The sequence below is a fragment of the Cavia porcellus genome, unplaced genomic scaffold (genome assembly GCF_034190915.1).
Source record: "Cavia porcellus strain 051 isolate PalLab524CR breed Dunkin Hartley unplaced genomic scaffold, mCavPor4.1 scaffold_19, whole genome shotgun sequence".
Taxonomy (NCBI): Eukaryota; Metazoa; Chordata; class Mammalia; order Rodentia; family Caviidae; genus Cavia; species Cavia porcellus.
This window is the reverse complement of record NW_026947502.1, coordinates 6,586,722-6,606,023: the sequence shown is the minus strand read 5'-3', so window position 1 is coordinate 6,606,023 and position 19,302 is coordinate 6,586,722. Positions and strand designations below refer to the sequence as shown.

Here is a 19,302-nt window from a genome sequence, read left to right as displayed (position 1 = left end):
AGGTCTAATTTCCTCCCACTACGCTCCACCTCCCAGCAGTGCCAGAAGCAGCTGCCCTGCTTTCCACATTGGACTTCAGGAAACAAAACTACTGCTTCTGCACCGGTCCTTAGACATGGATGGGGCATGCTCTAACAGCGTGATGGAATAACCGTAGGTGAACAAAAGGAGCTCTGTTACTAACCTCTGGGGCAAGAGTCTCTAAAAGACTTTAAAACAACTATACTGTAGTCTCTGGGAGGAAAAAAGGACAAGAAAAAGCCATGCTTTTTATGGGGCCCAGCTCAGAAATCAGACTTGTTTATTTACAACACACACTTTAGCATCCAGAACCAAGACAGACTAATAGGTATTATTCCTCTACAATGACACACGAGAGTGAGATTGCCTCTAATTATTCCTGAGTCACAAATGAAACGGAAGTTCCTGGAAACAGGTGTTTCTGTGGGTGAGGGGTGAACCTGTCCAGGTTCGTACATCAGATCAGACTGAGGGTTCAGAGAGGGAGTTTCACGACTCATATCTTCTAGGACGCTGTGTGAATGGGACCAACAGAAGCAAAGTGTTGCTGGGCCTGGTGGTACAAGCCTATAATCCCAGAACTCGGGAGGCTGAGGCAGGAGAATCACTGCAAGTTGGAGACCAGCCTGAGCTACAAAGTGAGCCCACGGCTGGCCTGAACTGCAGAACGACACACATACACATACAGAAGCAATGTATAAACTCTACCTACTTAATGCTGCTACTGATTCACAACCTAACCAACTAAATAGGAAAAAACATGCAAATTAAAATAGCTCATTATTAGCGTTATCTCCTCAATTCTACTACACTATCAATTCTAAAAAAGCTTTTTAAGAACATGCCATAACCTATACATATAGATGAAAATATATTCTAATTTTGAAATCAGCATAACTGTGCAAAAACACATCTCAGAATTAGGAGACGTACTTGTGGGCAAGGCTCTGGGCCCAGAACCGAGCCATGAAGATGGGGCGACCTACTCAGCTGGGGGACCATGACCTGCCCCCTATGAGGCACACGCACAGGAGCCAGGAGCTTGGCATTAGGCAACAAACTCTCAAACATGGTTTATCTCTGGCACAGGAGAGAAAAGACAGAGTTCTCCTCTGCAGAAGGGTCTGTATCTGCCACCCATCTGACTAACCGTGGCAAGGAAGCCTCAGCGCACGTCCACTGGGGACAATTTAATCTGAACTCATTACACAGTTCCCTCAGGGCACAGAGGCCCTGCTTCCTGGGACCCGCTGATCCCTCAGGAGCCACACTGGTAGTGACTGGGTCACTGTGTAACAACGAGGCAGTGCTCACTGTCAGGATGATCACGATTAACTGGGCTGAGCAGCCAGAGTTGGCTGGGGTAGAAAAGCAGAGGTGTGCCCAGCGTGGAAGGCCATGGACACGAAAGCAGCTGGCGGCCTTGGAGAGCGCCAGTGGGCGGTGGAAAGCAGGCAGAAGTGCACGCTCCTCCGCAACTGTGCCTTCAGACAAACATCTCCGCGGCCGCAGAGAGGAGCCCACTGCCCACTGGTGGTCCGGTTAAATGACCTGCTCCACATCTGTTCTCTGTTTCTAGGGAGCAGCTGAAGAGTGAGGAGAGCCAGGCTTGTCAACCTGGAGAGATTTTTTTCCCACGGCACTGGGGGTTGGATTCAGAGCCACGTGCATGCTAAGCAAGTGCTCTCACACTGCGCGGCAGCCCAGCCCTTTTTATCTTGACACAGGGTCTCAAAGCCACCCAGCTGGTCTCACACTTTTGATCCTCCTGCCTCAGCCTCGGAGCAGTGGAATTACAGGTTGGCACCACAGCGCCTGACTCGGAGAGTTCTGTGACGCACTGGCGACAGAGAAAACACTTAAATGAACTCTACAGGTAACTTCTACATATTGTTTTAAAAATATATTTTTGTTTAATGTGTTGCCTGTACACCATAATCACACAATGTCTCCATGAGCTCTAGGACCCATCCGGCCACTCACACAGCAGGCGCATCTGAGGAGACCATCAGCGCACAGATGGGCATTCAGCAGCTTTGTGTGGTCTGCACGTTAATGAACAGGAACTGATGTGAGTTCACAGGAAGTGACATATAAGTATCTTTCCTTTACGTTATGCTGTTATTTGCCTACCTTTACTTCTTTTCCTTCTCTTGAATCTTGGTGCAGTGCATCATCTTTCCCCCAGCCATCCAGCGCGGCCTGCTCACACCTGGTCCCCTCACTGATGTTCAGATGCCCTCCCTCCCCCACTGGCCCGCAGACCCGCTCGCCAGGCTGAGCAAGCGGTGCAAACCACGAGCTGATTTGTAATTTTGAGAAGTAAATGCAAAACTAGAGTCGGTAAAGAATTACCTTATGGAAACACAGATTAGAAAAATCCATTTCTATTTTGATCTTCATTTTTCCCCCACCCCCTGTTTTCCAATCATGTGCACTAATCATGCACTGAGAATTGAATCAAAAAATTCAAAACCAGCGATTGCAACACGGGCGACTAAAGGCATCTCCCCAGGACACTGGACAACATCTAGGGAATGTCAGATTGTCACAACTTGGGGAATAGTTTCCTCTATTGCCTACAAAAAAAAAAAAAAAAAAAAATTACCTGGCCCAAAATCTCAACAGTGCTGACACTAAGAACTCTTAATCTAAATAGGCCACAGGCAGGTAACAGGTAACTGCTTACATTCCACTTCCTCGTTTTGTCTCTCAGGTATTTCACAGGCCAGGGAGGGCTCGGGTTCATACCTGGACTATGAACTGGTAGATCATGACCAGGCTGACCAGCATGCTCAGGTTGGCCAGCAGGGAGAAGATGGACAGCACCCGGAGGTTCCGGATGAAGACCAGCAGCACCAGGAAGGGCAGGAAGGTGACCATGTAGAGCCTCGAGTCCATGGTGGGTGTCAGGATCACCGTCTCGTTGATGTGGCAGTTGTTTGTGGTCCCGTTGGCGGCTTCGATCACCTAGAACGAAGGGCAGAAAGAAAAACCCTGCCAACGAAGCCGATGGTGTCTGGTGGGAAGAAGCCCTGATGAAGGCTCCAGGGTACAAACAAGGCTTGCGACACCCGTGGGCTGGGAATCTTCCCTGAAGAGCTCCACGGTTCTCGTTAGCACCCGGGTTCGAGCGCATCTCACCTAAGACAGAAGGGTAGACAAGACATTTTGGGGTATCTCTGTGCTCTAGACTTGAGAGTCAAATAAGAGGAACTGTAGTCTATAAAGTCTAAAACCTTTTAACTCTTCTGGGGACCAAAATTAGCTTAGCAGGAATCCTAACTAGAAATTTGACATATCTCTTGTTATTCTTTCTCTTTGATCAGGATCCTACCTGTTTAAAGTTGTCAGCCAGAAACACAAAATAGACACAGCAGAATCCCAGCTGGGTGACGATCAGGAAGAAGTCCACTATGCGCCTGGAGAGGGGAGGGAACAGGTAAGATCATCACAATGCAGATGGTGGCCTCGCAGGGAGACGGGTGCTTCCCAAGTGCTCTTAAAGTCATCACGGGTCCTCCCCAATAGGACGAGGACAAGCATGTCCCAGAAGGGGAAGACCTGTGTCTGCGCCACCAGCCTGAAGCTCTGGGAGGAAGGAGAGAAGCTCTACGTGTGTGGTCCCGAGGTCCCTTTCCCAGTTTCCTATCTAGAACTCAGCACGAGGTCAGGGAATTGTCACAGCCCCTGGCCTCCTCTCTCCCCACTGCCCACCTGCCCCATCTCAGGCCTTTGCTTCTTAAAGCCACAGGGAGACTCTGAAATAAAAGACCCAGAAGAACAATCTTCATAGGCTCTTCCTCTAACCTGTATCCAAAACCGATCTAAATACAAAGAAATAAAGGCACCTGGATAACTCCGGTGAGGGCACAGTTACACAACAGCTGCCAACAACCTACAGGGCCACCAGAGGAAAGCAGTTAAGCCATGGACCATTCCTCAATGGGGCACTGGGAAGACGGTTAAATCTACATGCGCTGATAGAGAAAACTATCTCAGACACATAAGGGGGAAAAGCAAATCTCCCAACGTAAAAAACATTGCAGAACATATGAATGTTCACAAACATACAGAAAGTTCCAAAAGGGTACCCATATGTAACTGTGTAAAAGTGTTTACTCTTAACTTTATGTCCTTCTGTCTTGTTAAAAAAATGCTTTTCCTATGAGAACACATTTTATGAAAAGGGAGGGTACTGGAAGCACAGGCAGAGGAGGAGGCAGGAAGGATTAACAAGCAACCAGCTCACTCACAATGGGCACCTGCCTGTCTGGCTTCTCACAATCAACAGGAAAGGACTCTGCCAAAAGAGTGACAGAGGGCCGGGGATGTAGCTCAGCGGCACAAGCGCCTGCCTGGCAAGCGCAAGGCTGTGAGTTCGATCCCCGGTACAAAAAAAAGCAGTGACAGAATCTGCATCACAGGACAAAGCTGACTCAGAGACGAAAGCTACGTTTCTTCTCTGACCCCCCAAAAGGAACTTCACTCTAGAGAACATGGCTTTAAGTGGTTCAGTTGAACAAAACAGAACAAAGATTCAGCCCTCAATGGCATCTGTCCTCGACGTGGAGCTATAGGGAACAAGAGTAGTGCAGGTCCCTGCGGGCATCTGGAAAGTCACTGCGAGGAGGAAACAGACACTCTCACTGCTCCCAGGCTGTCTCCTGCCCACTCCTGCTCTCCCTTCTCTGTGTGCTCCCCTGAGCACGGGCCAGGCCTGAGCAACGCTGACGCTCCTCCCCTGAGGCCCCAGATGTCTGTCCCATCCCTCACGCTCCCCACCCCTAACAGACGACCTTACCTGTGGATGCTTCTCTCTACCCTGGGCAGAAACTCTGGGAGGGTGGGACTGTTTTATCCCAGGCCATCTTTCTTCCCGACCTAGAACTGTTGGTCCACTTACAGGCTGTGTTTAAAATACATTTGCTGGGGCTGGGGATTTAGCTCAGTGGCATATGCCCCTGCCTGGCAAGTATAAGGTTGTGAGTTCTGTCCCCAGTACCACAAAAAAAATACAATAAAATAAAACACATTTTCTGGGCAAATGAGGGAATCACACATGATCGCTGGCCACAGACTGTCAAAGCTGGAATGGTCAGGGGAGATCTTCTAGGCCAGGCCCCAAAACTGAGGCCAGAGAAGAAAAGGGACACACGGCCCAAGGTCACACAGCTCTCCAGCAGCAGAGCTGACCCAAACAACACTCCCTTCTGCTGCCCTGGTCCCCACACCCTTATCTGAAGGCCTCCACTCTGGGAGGCCACGGCTGAAAGGAAACAGGAAACCAGTTACCTTCCCCAGTGGGCATGGTTCCGGAGCCAGGGGCTGGGGCAGGATTCTAGACCATACATCACGGTGTCACCGTAGTCCACAAAGGGTTTGTTCAGTCTGGGAGGGGGGAAAAAACAGAGGAAGGGAGAGTGTGTCAGTTAGTGACAGTGACAGAACTAACGGAGACTCTGAGACCTAGGCCAGTTCCTCACCGCTCGCCCCCGGGGGTGCCACTCCCGAGCCTCCCATGTGGTGCTCTCAGGACCCCAAGAGCTAGATCCAGATCCATGGGTCAGGTCCTTTCACAACCACCTAGAGAACCACTTCAGTGGCAGGAGCCCTGTAAAGCACATGAACTTCCAGCGCAGCCTCTACGCACTGGACCTGGGGAAGTTTACTAAGCGATGTGCACTGGGCTTCAATACTGAGCAGCCATCCTCCCACCGTGGGAAGAAGAACGGAGCGCAAGTTGCGTGCATTCCTGCTTCCAGGGCTGGGAAAGAAGCCAAAGGTAACAGCCTGTCCCCCGGGGGGCAGATCAGGGCACTCACCTGTGACAGAAGTGGCGCGCACACTTCACCAGGAGGCCCATGCAGTGCACGGCCACAATGCCGATCACCAGCAGGCTGAGGGGACCCAGCTGGGACAGGCGTTGCAGAAAGGAGAGGAGACAGAAACAGGCGGGGTTAAGAGGGAAGCCCAAAGGAAACTCGACCTACAGGTGACTAAAACGCTACTCAGTGCTGTCCGGGGCTAGACCCCTGGCCCACAGGAGAGAAGCACGATCATGGAGACATGCTCTGGGAGGGGGGCGTGCACACAGACTTCGCTGGCTTCCAGGGAGGCAGCCCCAAGGGGGACAGGGATGCAAGCAAGTCCCTACGGAGACTGCTGCATTTGGCAGGACTGAAGATCCCGGGGCTCTAGGGAGAAGGGATGTGGGGGAAGAGCCACTTAGCAGAGGACCAGCCATATATCTGCACCAGAACAGCTTTGGGCAGGCCATCTAGATGAATCCTAAGGAGAGGTCACGTGTCTCACTGAGGGGCAGGGCTAGGGGACAGAGAAAATGGGCAGCTATCTGTCAGCTCATCAGTTCACATTATCGACAGAACTGCCTGGCCCATTTCGAGTGTGTGCTCTCCACCACAAAGCAAGCTCCCTGGGGACAAGGACTTTTGGGGGGGCAGGGGACAGGGACTTTGGTCCGACAGCCTGTTAGTGCCTGGCTCACAGACAGCCCTTACTAAACATCTTTAGGGGAATGGACAGCTCCAGTTTGCTTTTTTGGCTGAATTTAAAAAAAAGCAGCAGCTTTCTAACATATAGTGTTTTAAGTGAAATAATCAAAAACTAAAACACTCCCTCCTAAAACCTGGCATGAGACTTTGCTGCACCGTACAGACCCTTACCAAGATGCCTGCATTTTTCACTGCCAGAGGCAATCCCAGGAGTCCTGTGCCAATGTTGCCCTTTAACAGGTGGATCAAGGTCTGGAACCATCTGAAGCGGAAGGAAAGGAGACACAGGCAAGTTAACCACGGTGGAAGTGAGGGCTTAGGAAGTGCTCAGCACCACACAAAGCGCCTAGCACATTCTCCCGCTGGATTGATGAGATTTGATTTTCTGCATAAGGAAGCAACTTGCTCAAAGGTCACACACCCGGTAAAGCACTGCACCAGGATTCCACCCAGAGCTCATGCTTACCCGCTGTGCCCAGGCCTCTCTCGGGCGCCAGGCAGCAGGGCACAGGCAGGCTCTAGGCCTTCTACCGTGTCCTTCTGCTTCTAACCACCAAGCTGACTCCCAAAAACAGCAAGAGGGGATACGTGAAGCACAGACACTGGCGGGAGAGGAGAAGCCCAGATAAAAGTCGGGAAAGCCCATGAGAGGCTGGAGGTCCCCACTGCATTGTGAACTGGGGGGAAAAAATAACTGCTGGCTCATCCTGGCACTGGAGCAGCCATCTCTGATGGTCTCAATGGTTACCTGGTCAGCCTTCTGACTTGAGGCAAATTTTCGCGCCTCTACTGGTGTTCCCTCAAGCTGCAACCCCTTACACGTCCTCATTCAATTCTTTATCATCTACTCGGTTCTACTAGGTATCAACTGCGGCACTGGAAACAGGCAAGAATCAGATGAACAGCTCAGTTTCTGGAAATCATGATCCACGGAAGATAAGCAAACACATTCACAACCACGCATGGTGGAAAGACCACGTCTGGAGAGAAGCCCGGGAACAGAGCCCAGGGAAAAGGGATCCAGGTAAGCCTGGTAGGGCAGACGGACTCGAGTGGGGTCCAGCAGGACACACACGGTACAAACAGCAACTGCTGAGGAAGAAGATGCCACTGGGGACGAGGGCAGCCAGGTGAGAGGACCCCAGAGAGAAAGTGAGGCGTGGCCAGAGTGAAGGGGAGCATGCGGGGAGATCCCCCTTGGCTAAGGCAGAGGGGGCTCACTAAGGAGAGGCAGTGGAGGAGCACACTTGGCTTGGTATTTTTTTTTCTCATCCTTTGTTACCTCCAAAGGAAAAGGAAGGAAGTCAAACGCATCACTCGGTCTAAGCCACCCAGGATTGGGCCCCTGACAGTGTCTGGAAATTCTCCTGCACAAATAACATGAATCTCTCAACACGGTCACTTAAACACATGGTTTTCAGGTCTGACATTCCCAAGTAATAATTGTCACTCATAAAGGCTGTTAATAAGACCTAGCCACACCTTTTGGAAAGTGATTTTACCCTGTCCTCTGACCTCAGGAAGAACAGCTCGTTATCTTCCCACTCTGCTCCAAATTTCCAGGAAAGATCGAGAAAAAAACGGGGGTTCCCAGGGTCCAGAGACATCAGCAGCAGCCAGTGACCAGGGCACAGTGAGCCCACTCACCTTCTAGCCTGGTGAAGTTAACCCACTCGGTGCAAGGGTGAAGAAACAGCCCCAAACCCATCCGCCTGGAGCCTCCGGGCCCACTCTGCCATCACCCGCACACAACAAACCCCTGTTCTCCCCGGGGGCTGCTGCTTCGTCTATAGAGTGAGGGAACTGACCAGGACAGCTTCTGGGCTCCCTTTGGCTCAGAACAAACAGGCCACTAATCCAAATAGCTCTTTGCAAAAAACGGTCCTGAGCAGACACCACCCAAGACTTCGTGAGCATCAGAAAAGCAACCTAGCAGCCGGCCGGGAGCCCTTGCAGCTAAAGAGGGAAGAGAAAAGCCCAGCAAAACAGCAAAACTCCGTTTATATTCCTTCAGTAGTGCTTATTACTTTTTTGGTCTCATGATCTCTTTATTCTCTGATAAGTGAAGGACCCCCAATAGTTGTTGTTTATAGAGACTGTATCTTGTTGGTAGATATTAAAAATTATAGCAGAAAAATTTAAAACATTTCATTAAAAATAACGATTTCATAATTTCATTACCTGCTCATACAAGTAACATTTTTAAAAAGCAACTCCATTTTCAAAAGAAAATTGTGAAAATGAGACTGTCTTTTTGACGTCTTATATGCCTTGATTAACTGAAGACAGAAAATTTAGACATGTGGCTGGGTAAGGAAGTAGTTACAGGAATTTTTGTTTCCCACAACTTTGGAATGAACACATGATCATTTCTCAGAGTTGGGCTGCAATGTGTAATGCGTGAGCTTTTTGGACTTTATTACACTCACATCCACTGGTGGTCCTGCCCTTTGGTGGATCTCGCCCCCATGCACAGTCTCTAACATCACATTCAGGGTACTGGATGGATATTGGTCCCCTGAGTTATGCAAATCCTCCAAATGCTAACATCTCTCAGAATACAACACTGAAAAAACCACATTCATTAATATCACTGCTGGTCTCGTCTGGAAAGTTTTATGCAGTGAGAAGCTGTCAAGCTCACAGAGCTGGGATACAAGGAGGTTGTATTGTTCTTTCTTTCTTTCTTTCTTTTAAACTATTTTCCTTTTTGGTACTGGGAACCAAACTCAGGGCCTCACATTTGCCAGGCAGTCGCTGTCCTGCTGAGCTATCCTGGTCCTCTCTTTTTTGCTGTTCATTTTTTCTAATTTTTCTTGAAAGCTCAAATTTCACTGTGGGCAACAAACACTGTTTTTTGTTTTCTTTCTTTCTTTTTTTTTTTTTTTTTTTGTCTTTTGTTGGGACAGGGTCTCGCTATGCCGTTCACGTCAGCCTTGAGCTCACTTTGTGGCCCAGGCTGGTCTCTAATTCTCAACCTCAGCCTCTGAGTGCTGGGGTTACAGGCGTGTGCCACCACACCCGGCTTACACCATTTTTCTTGAGTTGACAGGTCCCTTTCTTTTCTTTCCACGAGGACAGATTCCCTTCTTTAATTACCAAGAAAACGCCAACCACTCAGTTCTGACTGAACTATAGTTCATTGTTTTTCTTTTATTTTCTTTTTTTTTTTTTTTGTCTTTTTTTCATTTTTATCGGTACCAGGGATCGAACTCACGACTACCTGCTTGCAAGGCAGGCATTTATGCTGGTGAGCTAAATCCCCAGCCCCAGTTCATTGTTTTTCTAGTAAAAATAGTATTAAAAGAAATAAAGCAGCCCGTCCAGACAGCTGCTGCAGAACTCACGTTGGTATTTTCAGTCTCTGTCCTAAGTGTAGTAATGAGACCTGTCCCAAGGGGTTGCAATTTAATAAAGTTAGTGATCTGATTAACTTTATTTTGAACACTCTTGAGTGAAATTGGCTTTTTTTCTTTTCCTCCTGTGTGCCAGTGGAAATGCATGGGACTGGCACCATCTGTGGCCACTGCCTTGGTTCATGCCATGGTGCCTGCTGTTTACCTGGCAGTGTCTGTTGCCTCAGCATGAACGTCACCAATGCGTCAGAGCTACGCTGAAGGGGTTCTGTGCTCTTTAGACATGTTGGCATGATCTGAGCCCCCAAAGACTGCAGACCACGCTTGGCAGAGGGCTGCTCCAGATCCCCTAGGGAAGGCCAGGTCTACTCAGCTGGGCTCTCAGCCTGCCTGGCACAATCTCTAGCTGCTATTATATGACTCATGGAAAAGGAAAATATACGTGACAGTATAAACCAAGGCTGCTGTCAATAAATTCAACGGCTTGATAACATCAAATGTTAGGAAAGTCTCACTTCCTAGTTCATCATAGTGGAGATGTCAGGAGTTCTCCTTTGTACCCTGTAATTAGGGGTCTGAACTGAACCTTTAACTTCCAGAAGAGCCAATGGGTAGCCTAGGTACACACGATAGGTTAATGGGCATTTCCTGGCACTCTGTTCCTTAGCGAACTATGTAACAGGGTAGGGCAAGCACAAAAAGCCAAGGAATCCAACTCAAAACCTGTCCCTGCCACGTCTTCCATATCAGAGGTTCACCCAGGCTAACAAGGTCCCCAAATCAATCTAACTCACTCACTCTGGGCACAAACGCTTGTGCGGCTCCTGTGCCCTTGGACAGAAGTAACGAATCTTGCAGGGAGCTGTCCTGCTACCTGGACCAGCTGTGGTGGGGCTGCGAGGTCTGTGTCAGCTACAGATGGGCATCCTGGTCCCTACATCACATGGCAATGTCAGAGCAGGACACTCGGGAAAATATCCCAATCTAAGCCCAAGGAAAGTATCTTCTGATGTACTCAAGTCTTAACAAGTGAGGGGAAATAATTTTGACCTGGCTATTGGTTATTTTCCTATGTGGACAAAAGATTCGCAGAAGGCATCCTTCACATTGCAAAACCCACAGGCACCTATGCTGAGAACGCCTGCTGGTGAGATTTGCACTTTGCAAGTCTCTATAAAAATGGAGAGCTAGAGCTCTTACTGCAGGCATAGATAAGCTGACGCCTCAGAATAAGAAGCAGCAAAAACTGGAACAGAAACTACAGAGACAGAAGCCTGAAGGGACTATTTCACAATAACAGCTTCCCAGAGACAAGCTGACACAGGACCCTGGCCAAGCGTGGAGCTCCTTCTGCCTGGGGAACCCTTAGGGCATGGACGAGGTTCAAGGGGAGAGGGGAAGGGTGGTCCTCACTGCTGACAGCTGGCTGGAAGCAATCTTTTGCTAACACTGCCTGCAAATGGGAAATCTACCAAAGCACACACCACGTGGGGAAGAAGCTGCCAAGCCAGAATCTTTGTATACAAAAAGCAGCTTGTGGTCCTCAGGAGCTGACCAATTCTTCACACCCATTCCAGGTCACAAAAGACAGTGCCCCTCCCTGGAGAGCACGTGGGCAGGAGCTTCTACAGAGCGGGCTTCAAGACAAGCTTCCGTGTCCCTTGGAGGGTCAGGGGGCTGCATCACTCTAGGACACTTCGGCAAGGCACCCCAACCCACAAGGGAACCCCAGAAGGGTGAACTCAGCTTGAAGATAAGCAGAAGAGCTACAAAGGACAGGATTCCAAGACATTTCTGGGATCCCAAGAAACGTCAGCAGTCTGTGGGGTTCAGGAGCAGCAGGGAAACTCCAGGGAGTAGAAAAGCTTCCCCTGAACCTTCTGAATCAAGTGTGATCACCACACAGCACAGTTTAGACTGGGCCTCTCAAATTTGTTTTTCCATCTGGGTAAACCAAGGCCCGAAAAGGGCCAAAGTCAGCGAAGAGAGGTGTTAGGTTTCAGTTTCCAGGGATGAGACTGAAGCTCTCTCTATGAAACCAAAGTGTTCCCCTCTGCTCTACCAACTGCTGGACCGTCCAGGTTCAGGACTGATTTCCCCCATCTCCCCTCTGCAGCCAGAGGAAAGGGCTCCTCAGCGAAAGGGCAGAAGTGGGGGGGCGGAGCTGGGGCTGGGATCAGCCAAAGAGGTTTCCAACCGGGCTTGGAGGCATTTAGAAATCCAGTGCACACAACACATGGTTCTGAGATGAGATTAAGTCCAGGCACCAGCGTTCTTCAAGGAACAACTGAAGCAAAGAGCAAGAAAGAGTGGCGGCCACCAGGGTGACTCAGCGCTGCGGCTTACCCTGTCTCTTTATTGCTTACTTTCATCTCGAACATGTAGAACTGACAAGGGGCCAGGGACTTAGCTCAGCAGCATGAGTGCCTGCCTGGTAAGTGCGAGGTCGTGAGTTCAATCCCTGATACCCAACAAAAACAAACAAACAAAAAAGTGCAGAACTGACAAAGGGGGACACAAGGTCACAGCTACTCACGTCGTGTTGCTTTCCCCGAAACGCTGGTAGGTGCCGGGTGAGAAGTTGCCCAGGCTCTCGGATGGGCTCTCCTCGGGGCTTGCGTCAGTGGAGCTGTAGTCCTGGTAGTCTTCGTTCCGGAGCCTCTGCGTGGACATGGCAGCTGCAGGAACAGGGCCGGCGTTATCACCTGCAGCAGCTGGGGCCTCGAGCTCCAAGCCCCGGGTGGACTCTGGGGCAGGGGCAGCCATAGTCACAGCCTCGCACTGTGCCAGCTACACCGTGGATTAAGTACAACCAGAGCGCCTGGTACCAAAGGAAATTCAAGAGGTGCAAAGTACACGGGGGCAGGCCAAGCTTGCTCGGCTTGTGCTCCCACCCCTCCCGGAGCGTACCCACTCATAAATGTTCAAATTTGTCATGGTACAGGGGGTGAGGCAATGCCAGGGAGGGCAGGGCTGATGCAAACGCTTCCAGAAGTCTTCCTGCTCCTTCTGTCACAGGTAACTACTCCTTCCATGGAGCTGGTTCCCTGTACCTCGAATAGTAGCTGTGTCACACGCCTTCCCCAGGGCGAGCTCTCGGAGGATGTGTATTTCTCACTGGACCCTCTTTCTCCTTTGCCTTCACTAACAAATCTCATTGCATGTGACCTTGCTGCCTGTGGTAGCACACACAGGCCTGAGGATCATTTAAAACAGAGGAGGAGAGGGAAGAGAGGAGAGCGAAGAAGGGGAGGGGAGAAGAGAGAGGAAAGGATGTGGGCAGGAGGGAGCGTGGGAGGCCTACCCTCTGGACCACTGGATTCTGCTCAAGCTCCCCACTGGGTTCAAGGAACACCAGTGTCGATCCCTCTTTCCTACCATGACCCCAGGCTTGTCCTGCACTCTTTAGCAGGTGTCAGGAGCTGGGCACTGTGACTCAGGTCTACAATCCCAGCGCTCTGAGGAGCTAATGCAAGATACGCACAAACTCCAGGCCAGCTGGGCTTCCCAAGGGCTGGTCCTAATACTCAAACTCCTCTCCTTTCCCCCAAGGCTGCCACCAAACCTAGAAAGGCCACTTTCTCTCTTCTCCTTCCCCTGTGCAGACCCTCACTCCAGAGGGTCTATCCCTGGCTAGGAAGAAGGAACTCGACAGAGAGGGCAGGAAGGATCTGAATACTCAGGCCTTGCTGGGCTTCCCTTCCAGGACAATCTCAGGTCCTTCCTACTGAGCTACATCCCCGGTCCTCTTTTACACTTTTGAGACAAGGTCTCACTAGGTTCTAAACCGCCCAGGCCAGGCTCAGCCTTGCAGTTCTCAGAGTACTGGGATTACAGGCATCCACCACCACGCCTTGCTCGCGTCTCCATTTCTGAAGGAGTCTCTGTCATATAAAACTTTGATTAAACAAATGTTTTCCTTGACTTATTAACCTGTCTTTTACAGGACTGTCAGCAGTGATCTTTACGAAGGGAAGGGAAGGCCTCACACCCCTTTTTCTCCCCATACCATCTTCCTGTTAATTTTTATGAGTTTGCTCAATTTTAAAAGATGGTGAGAGGAGCAAACCTTCCTGTTGTGTGTGGGTGAAGGTTGGTAAGGGTGGAGTCTCTTCTGATGCTGCTGCAGAAAAGCAGGAACAAGGGCTGCTCTAAGACATGTGGTGAGAAACCCTCCGGGAGCTGTAGAAGCCCCAGAGACCTGGAGAATGCTGCTAAAATCATCTACAGAGGTCTCTCCACCCCCTCACCTTATACATAAACAACCAGGCCCCAAAGATGGAGGCTCTGCCCTGCTGCAGGGAGGGAGCAGCATAGCAGAAAATGTATGTCCTGTTGCTCAGTCTGAACTTGGAACAGCTCCTGAAAGCAACACAGGGAGCTGTGAGGGATGTGACACACAATCGGCAAAGGGGAAAGGTACGCTGACAACAAAATCAGAACTAAAAATTCTGACACTTGGGAGAATGTGGGTGGACCTCACCTGAGCCTGATGTGCAGTCTCAAAAATCCAACAAGGAGATCAGACATCCAACTATCATTGCCCAGCACCCTGGATTACCGTTTTCCCATCACAAGGGCAAAACACGCAACACCTGCAACTTACAAGGAGGGTAGGATTATTCCGCTCACAGTTCCACTGGCTCCAAGGCAGAAAGAGCCTGGCTGAAGGGCAATGAAGAGGAAAGATGCTGAATCCATGAAGGCAGAGGAGAAGGGGAGCCAGGGAAGGAGATGCACCTTCCAAAGACCCATCCCCAGGGACACACTTCTTCCCCCAGTCCCCAACTCCTAACAAACAGCACATTCAGCTATGAACTCATCGATAAACCAATCTACCAATGAGCACAGCACTCCCACTATCCAATCACCTCCCCAAAACCCTACCTCTAACTACATCAAACTCTGGGGGGTCATTCGAGATTGAAACCATAGCACACCTCAGTTCCCAACACCAGGTGCTAAAGGACAGCTCTCTGCTAAGAGAGCCAGTTCCTGGAAATTATTAAAAACTAGCTGCACTCCAACCCACTGCTATGGCCTCAAGATGTTCCCTAAGACCTCATGCACTCATAAGTGGCTTTGGGGAGGTGACTGGAATGTGGGTGTGTGGTACTGAGTCATGGGTATATGATACCAGATTAGTCCACTGATGGGTTTTATCTGGGTATGATCCTGGGAAATGAGGTCTGGTGAGAAGAGCTAGGTCACTGTGAGTGCCACCCAGAACAGTATACATCCCTCCTCCTTCCTTTCTCTCTCCCTGCTTCCTGCTGCCACATCATAAACTCTTTCTCCTCTGCCATGCTGCTCTGCCTTGGAACCAGCTGATTGTGGACTGAAACCTCCATAAACTGTGAGCCCCCAAGAAAACCCTGTCCTCCTTTTAACTTGTGGGTAGTAGGTACTTTGTCTCAGAAATGAGAAAATAACTAAAACAGCTTTTGGTACCAGAAGTGGGGTTGTTGCTGGGATGATACATGATCAGGTGATTCTGAAGACTTTGGAAGTGGTTTGTGGGAAAAGTTTAAAAGGTTTGAGATATGTCAGTTGGAGAAGCAGCCATAAATTCTGTAAGCACAGCTTGATGGGAGATTGTAGTCAGAGCACGGATGACCAGAATGCTGACAGAAGTGCAGCTGAGAAAGTCCAGGCTCAGGAGGTTTCAATTCAGAACAAGGACTACACTGGAAGTTGGACTCCAAGCCATGTGTGTTAATAGTTTGGCAGAACATTCATCTGCATTTTGTTCATGTCCAGAGACATTGTAGGAATCTGAGATTAAGGGAACCAGGCTAATTGATCCAGTGGAAGAAATTTCAAGGCAGTATAATATTGAGGCAGTGACACAGTTACCATTGGGGGCCATTAGCCAGCTATACCTTCAAAATCAGAGCAAATGTCCCAACCAAATGACTTAAAAAGGTTTTAGTCTGTTTAGGTAAAGAAACTTTGGTAAAGTTGTGGCCTACAAAGATGGAGCAGTGGAGGACTTGGTTCCTGAAAAGCAACAGGACAAGAGAAAAGATGGCCTGAAAGTATTACATGAGCCAGCAAGACTCTACTCTTTGCAGGGTCAAAGCTGCAAAGGCAAAAGACTTTGCTTTGAGAAGAGAGGCACCATGGTCCAGAATGGTAGGGCCTAGGGAATTTGTTCCTCAGGATTGGGCTCATAGGGCTCAGCAATCCAGGCTTCAACCCCTGGCTTGAAGGAAGCCTGGCTCTAGCTGGTAGCAGATCCTGGGATCATCCATACAGTGCTGGTTTTAGATAGAATGCAAGAATTCTACCCAAATTTCAGAAAAAGGCCTGAAAGGGCAGGCAGTGTGTCCCTGAGAGGGCAATGTGTGAAGCTGTGAGTGTGAAGCTGGAAATGCAGGGTAGACCCCAGAAGACTGGAGAAGCCAGAAATACGGATCGTCTGAGCAAAGCCAGTCTGAAAGAGAAGCCATGAGGGACACAACCACTGGTAGCGCCACAGCAGTGGGGCCACCCAAGTCCTTTCCAGTTCACATCTTTCCATAAATGACCCTGCAGGGTGGACATACAACTGTGGGATTTAATGCTTGCCTGTTAACTTTGGTCTTGCTTTGATGCCATTCATCTCTATCCCCCTATTTGTACCTTTTGGATTTGGAATGTTTTTATTGTGCAGTTGAATAGTGTAAGTGCTTAACTTTCTCTTCGTTCTTACCGGTGCTCACAGCTAAGAATGCTAAATCTCACATGAGACTTTGGACTTGGACTTTTCAGCAGGGCTGAAACTGTCAGGGATTTCGGCAACCTTAGAAATGGATTATATGCATCTTGCATAAAGAGATGCACATGTGTCTTTTGGGGGCAAGAGCAGAATGTTATGGCTTGTATCTAGATGTTTCCCAAAGTCTCATACACTCATAGGTGGGCTTTTGGGAGGTGATGGGTGTGTGGGACTGAGTCACAGGTATATGATACTGGATTCGTCTACCGATGGGTTTCCCCTGGGTGTGATGTTAGGAAGCGAGGTCTGGTGAGAAGAGGTGGGTCCCTGAGGATGCTGTCCAGAACAGCATACATCCTTCCTCCTTCCTTCATGCCTCCCTGCTTCCCGCTGCCATGTCATGAACTCTTTTTCCTCTGCCATGCTGCTCTGCCTTGGAGCTAGCTGACTACGGACTGAACCCACTACAAAATGTGAGCCAAAGTAAACCTTCCCCACTTTCAACTTGTTGATATCAGGTACTTTGCCCCAGCAAAGCAAAAGTAACTAAGATACCCACCAGCTGGAACATAGGAAAGGCCCCACACAATCTTACAAGGAAAGTACTTGACAGAAAGTAACCGATCCTAGTCTGTTTCCTGTTGCTATAACAAAATGCCTGAACCTGGATAATTCATTAAGAAAAGAGCCCACTGTCCTGAAGGTCCAAGACTGTCCAACAGTGTGGCACCAGCATGTACTTGGCCTCTGTTGAGGGTCCCATGGTTGCATTGCAGAAAAATGGAAAGCCAGTGGGTACATGAGAAAGACAGGTCACGTGGTGAGAGAGATAAAAGGGGATCACTTCATAACAACCCACTGTCACAATAATCAGCCCATTCTCTTGAAAGTTACATTAACCCCTTCATGAGGGTGAAGCAAACCCCTCATGACCCCACCACCTCTCAACACCATTGCATTGGACACCAAGCCCCAGTGTGAGGACAAACCATATTCACACCACAGCAGGACCTGAGAATCTCAGCAGGGGGATCCTGCCTTGCTTCACTGCTGGAGAGGGTTTCATTTCCTCAGCTTCTAGAGGAATTCAAGGATATCATCCAGCTTGGGGGAAATTAAATTTAGAAGGGAATCAGCAAGACAAATCTATAAGGTATCAACATAATAAGTTGAAAATCTCTTGCTATACAGGCAGAAGCTAGGAAATTAATACATATGCTTGTCAGCAGGCCTGGGTTCTAAGGTTGCCTCCATCACCAGTCTGCTTTGTAACTTTGAACAATTTCCTTCGTGTAGGATGTTAGTTTTCAAATGTGTGGTGGGGGGAAGGGGTGGAGTGTGTGGACTAAAGTATCTCTCAGCTCCTCTCCAGTTCTAATGTTCCAGAACCAAGGGGTGCATTCATGCAAACAGCAGCTAGTGTCTAGTCTCTCCTGACTACCAAAATCATGAGGATGAGAATCTCCCAAGTGAATGCTGTGCATGCTACTGAAGTTGCCCAGTTCCTCCCATCGATCAAGAAATCATGGATGCACATTCAGTACGGAGCTGAATGCATTTCAAACACTGCAAAGAGTCTTGTTTATGCTGTATATAAATACTAAGCTTACCCACATGAGCAAGTTGCTAAGAAAATGCAAAACCTGAAATCTACGGTGTGAAATGCAATAAGCAACAGCACATCATAGACGAGGTGACTTAGCCACCACATGGCAATTGAAAAAAAGAAAAAAAAAGGCTTTGTTTAGTGATGAGCTTAAAAGAAGCCAATAGCAATAGATGTCAAATAAGGAAACTTAAGCCTGTTAGGTCCCCCCACTCCCATCTGAGAGACAGCACAACCCTCATGGCCACAATTCCAAGCTGTGTCCTGATAACGCACACCTCCTTCCCAGATGCCCCTATGGCTTCTCCCTCCCCAAAGTCTGCCAAAGCCCAGGAATGTAAAGGTTCACCCAGTCCCCTGCACTCTCACGAAATAAATCAGCTCACATCAGTGCCCAGAGCCCTCTCCCCATCAGAGGCTGTATCAGGCAGAGCCTGCCCTTTGTCTGCAGAGAGCCCACAGCCTTCTCTGTGGACTCCCTCTGTGCCCCCTCATTAAACTCTTCTCTTATCTAGTTGTCTCCTCTCTTTAATATTCTGTGCTGCTCTAGATTGAATACAAATCACTCAGTCAAAGCCTAGGTTACATTAGGAAGTGACAGAGTCAGTGAGGTGAGCACAGGTCCGTTTACCCACGCGCCACACTCTGCCCTGGGCAGCACGAGGTAACAGGGATGAGGACAGCACCAGGGCTCTAGGCCGGATCAGTGAGGGACGGCAAGGTTGGGGGGACAAGTAAAGGAGGAATGGTTGGAGCACTGAGAATCAGGTTCAACCCAGTAATTCAGGAGACACAAAAACTGTCCTTAAAGGTCATTATATGGATTAGACGCTCTTTGGGGTGGAAATGAAGGATTGTAATTCTTTGTTTGGCTACAGAAAAGGAGGGACCTTTGACCACAGGCAGCTGTCCAAATGGAACAGACAGGTCCAGGAGAGAAAGCATTTCTTGCCCCTGGCAAAGTCAAAGCACAAGCCCTTTGCTGGAACTGTCCTGCAGGCACCTAAACCCTGGAGGGGCAGTCAGCCCCTTCTGGTGACCAAGGCCAGAAGCTCTGGCCTCCAGGGCCACCCTGCCCTTGATGGAGCCTGGTTTCCAAATCTA

The 19,302-nt window shown here is 49.4% G+C and overlaps 1 protein-coding gene across 4 annotated transcripts in view; it reads right to left on the bottom strand.

Moving 5' to 3' along the window:
* LOC100714734 (proton-coupled amino acid transporter 1) overlaps positions 1-19,302 on the bottom strand; it is a 41,103-nt gene that overhangs the window by 17,007 nt on the left and 4,794 nt on the right. For 3 of the 4 annotated variants that reach the window (XM_003464516.5, XM_005001268.4, XM_063230671.1), the window contains exons 2-7: positions 12,429-12,570; positions 6,708-6,798; positions 5,847-5,935; positions 5,317-5,412; positions 3,359-3,443; positions 2,773-2,991 (exon numbers count right to left, since the gene is read on the bottom strand). In XM_003464516.5, coding sequence (XP_003464564.1) covers positions 2,773-2,991; positions 3,359-3,443; positions 5,317-5,412; positions 5,847-5,935; positions 6,708-6,798; positions 12,429-12,565 — 717 coding nt within the window. In that variant the 5' untranslated portion in view covers positions 12,566-12,570. Of the gene's footprint in view, positions 1-2,772; positions 2,992-3,358; positions 3,444-5,316; positions 5,413-5,846; positions 6,011-6,278; positions 6,302-6,707; positions 6,799-12,428; positions 12,571-19,302 lie in introns of those variants that run through there. The other variant, XM_023562749.2, reaches the window with a different exon arrangement.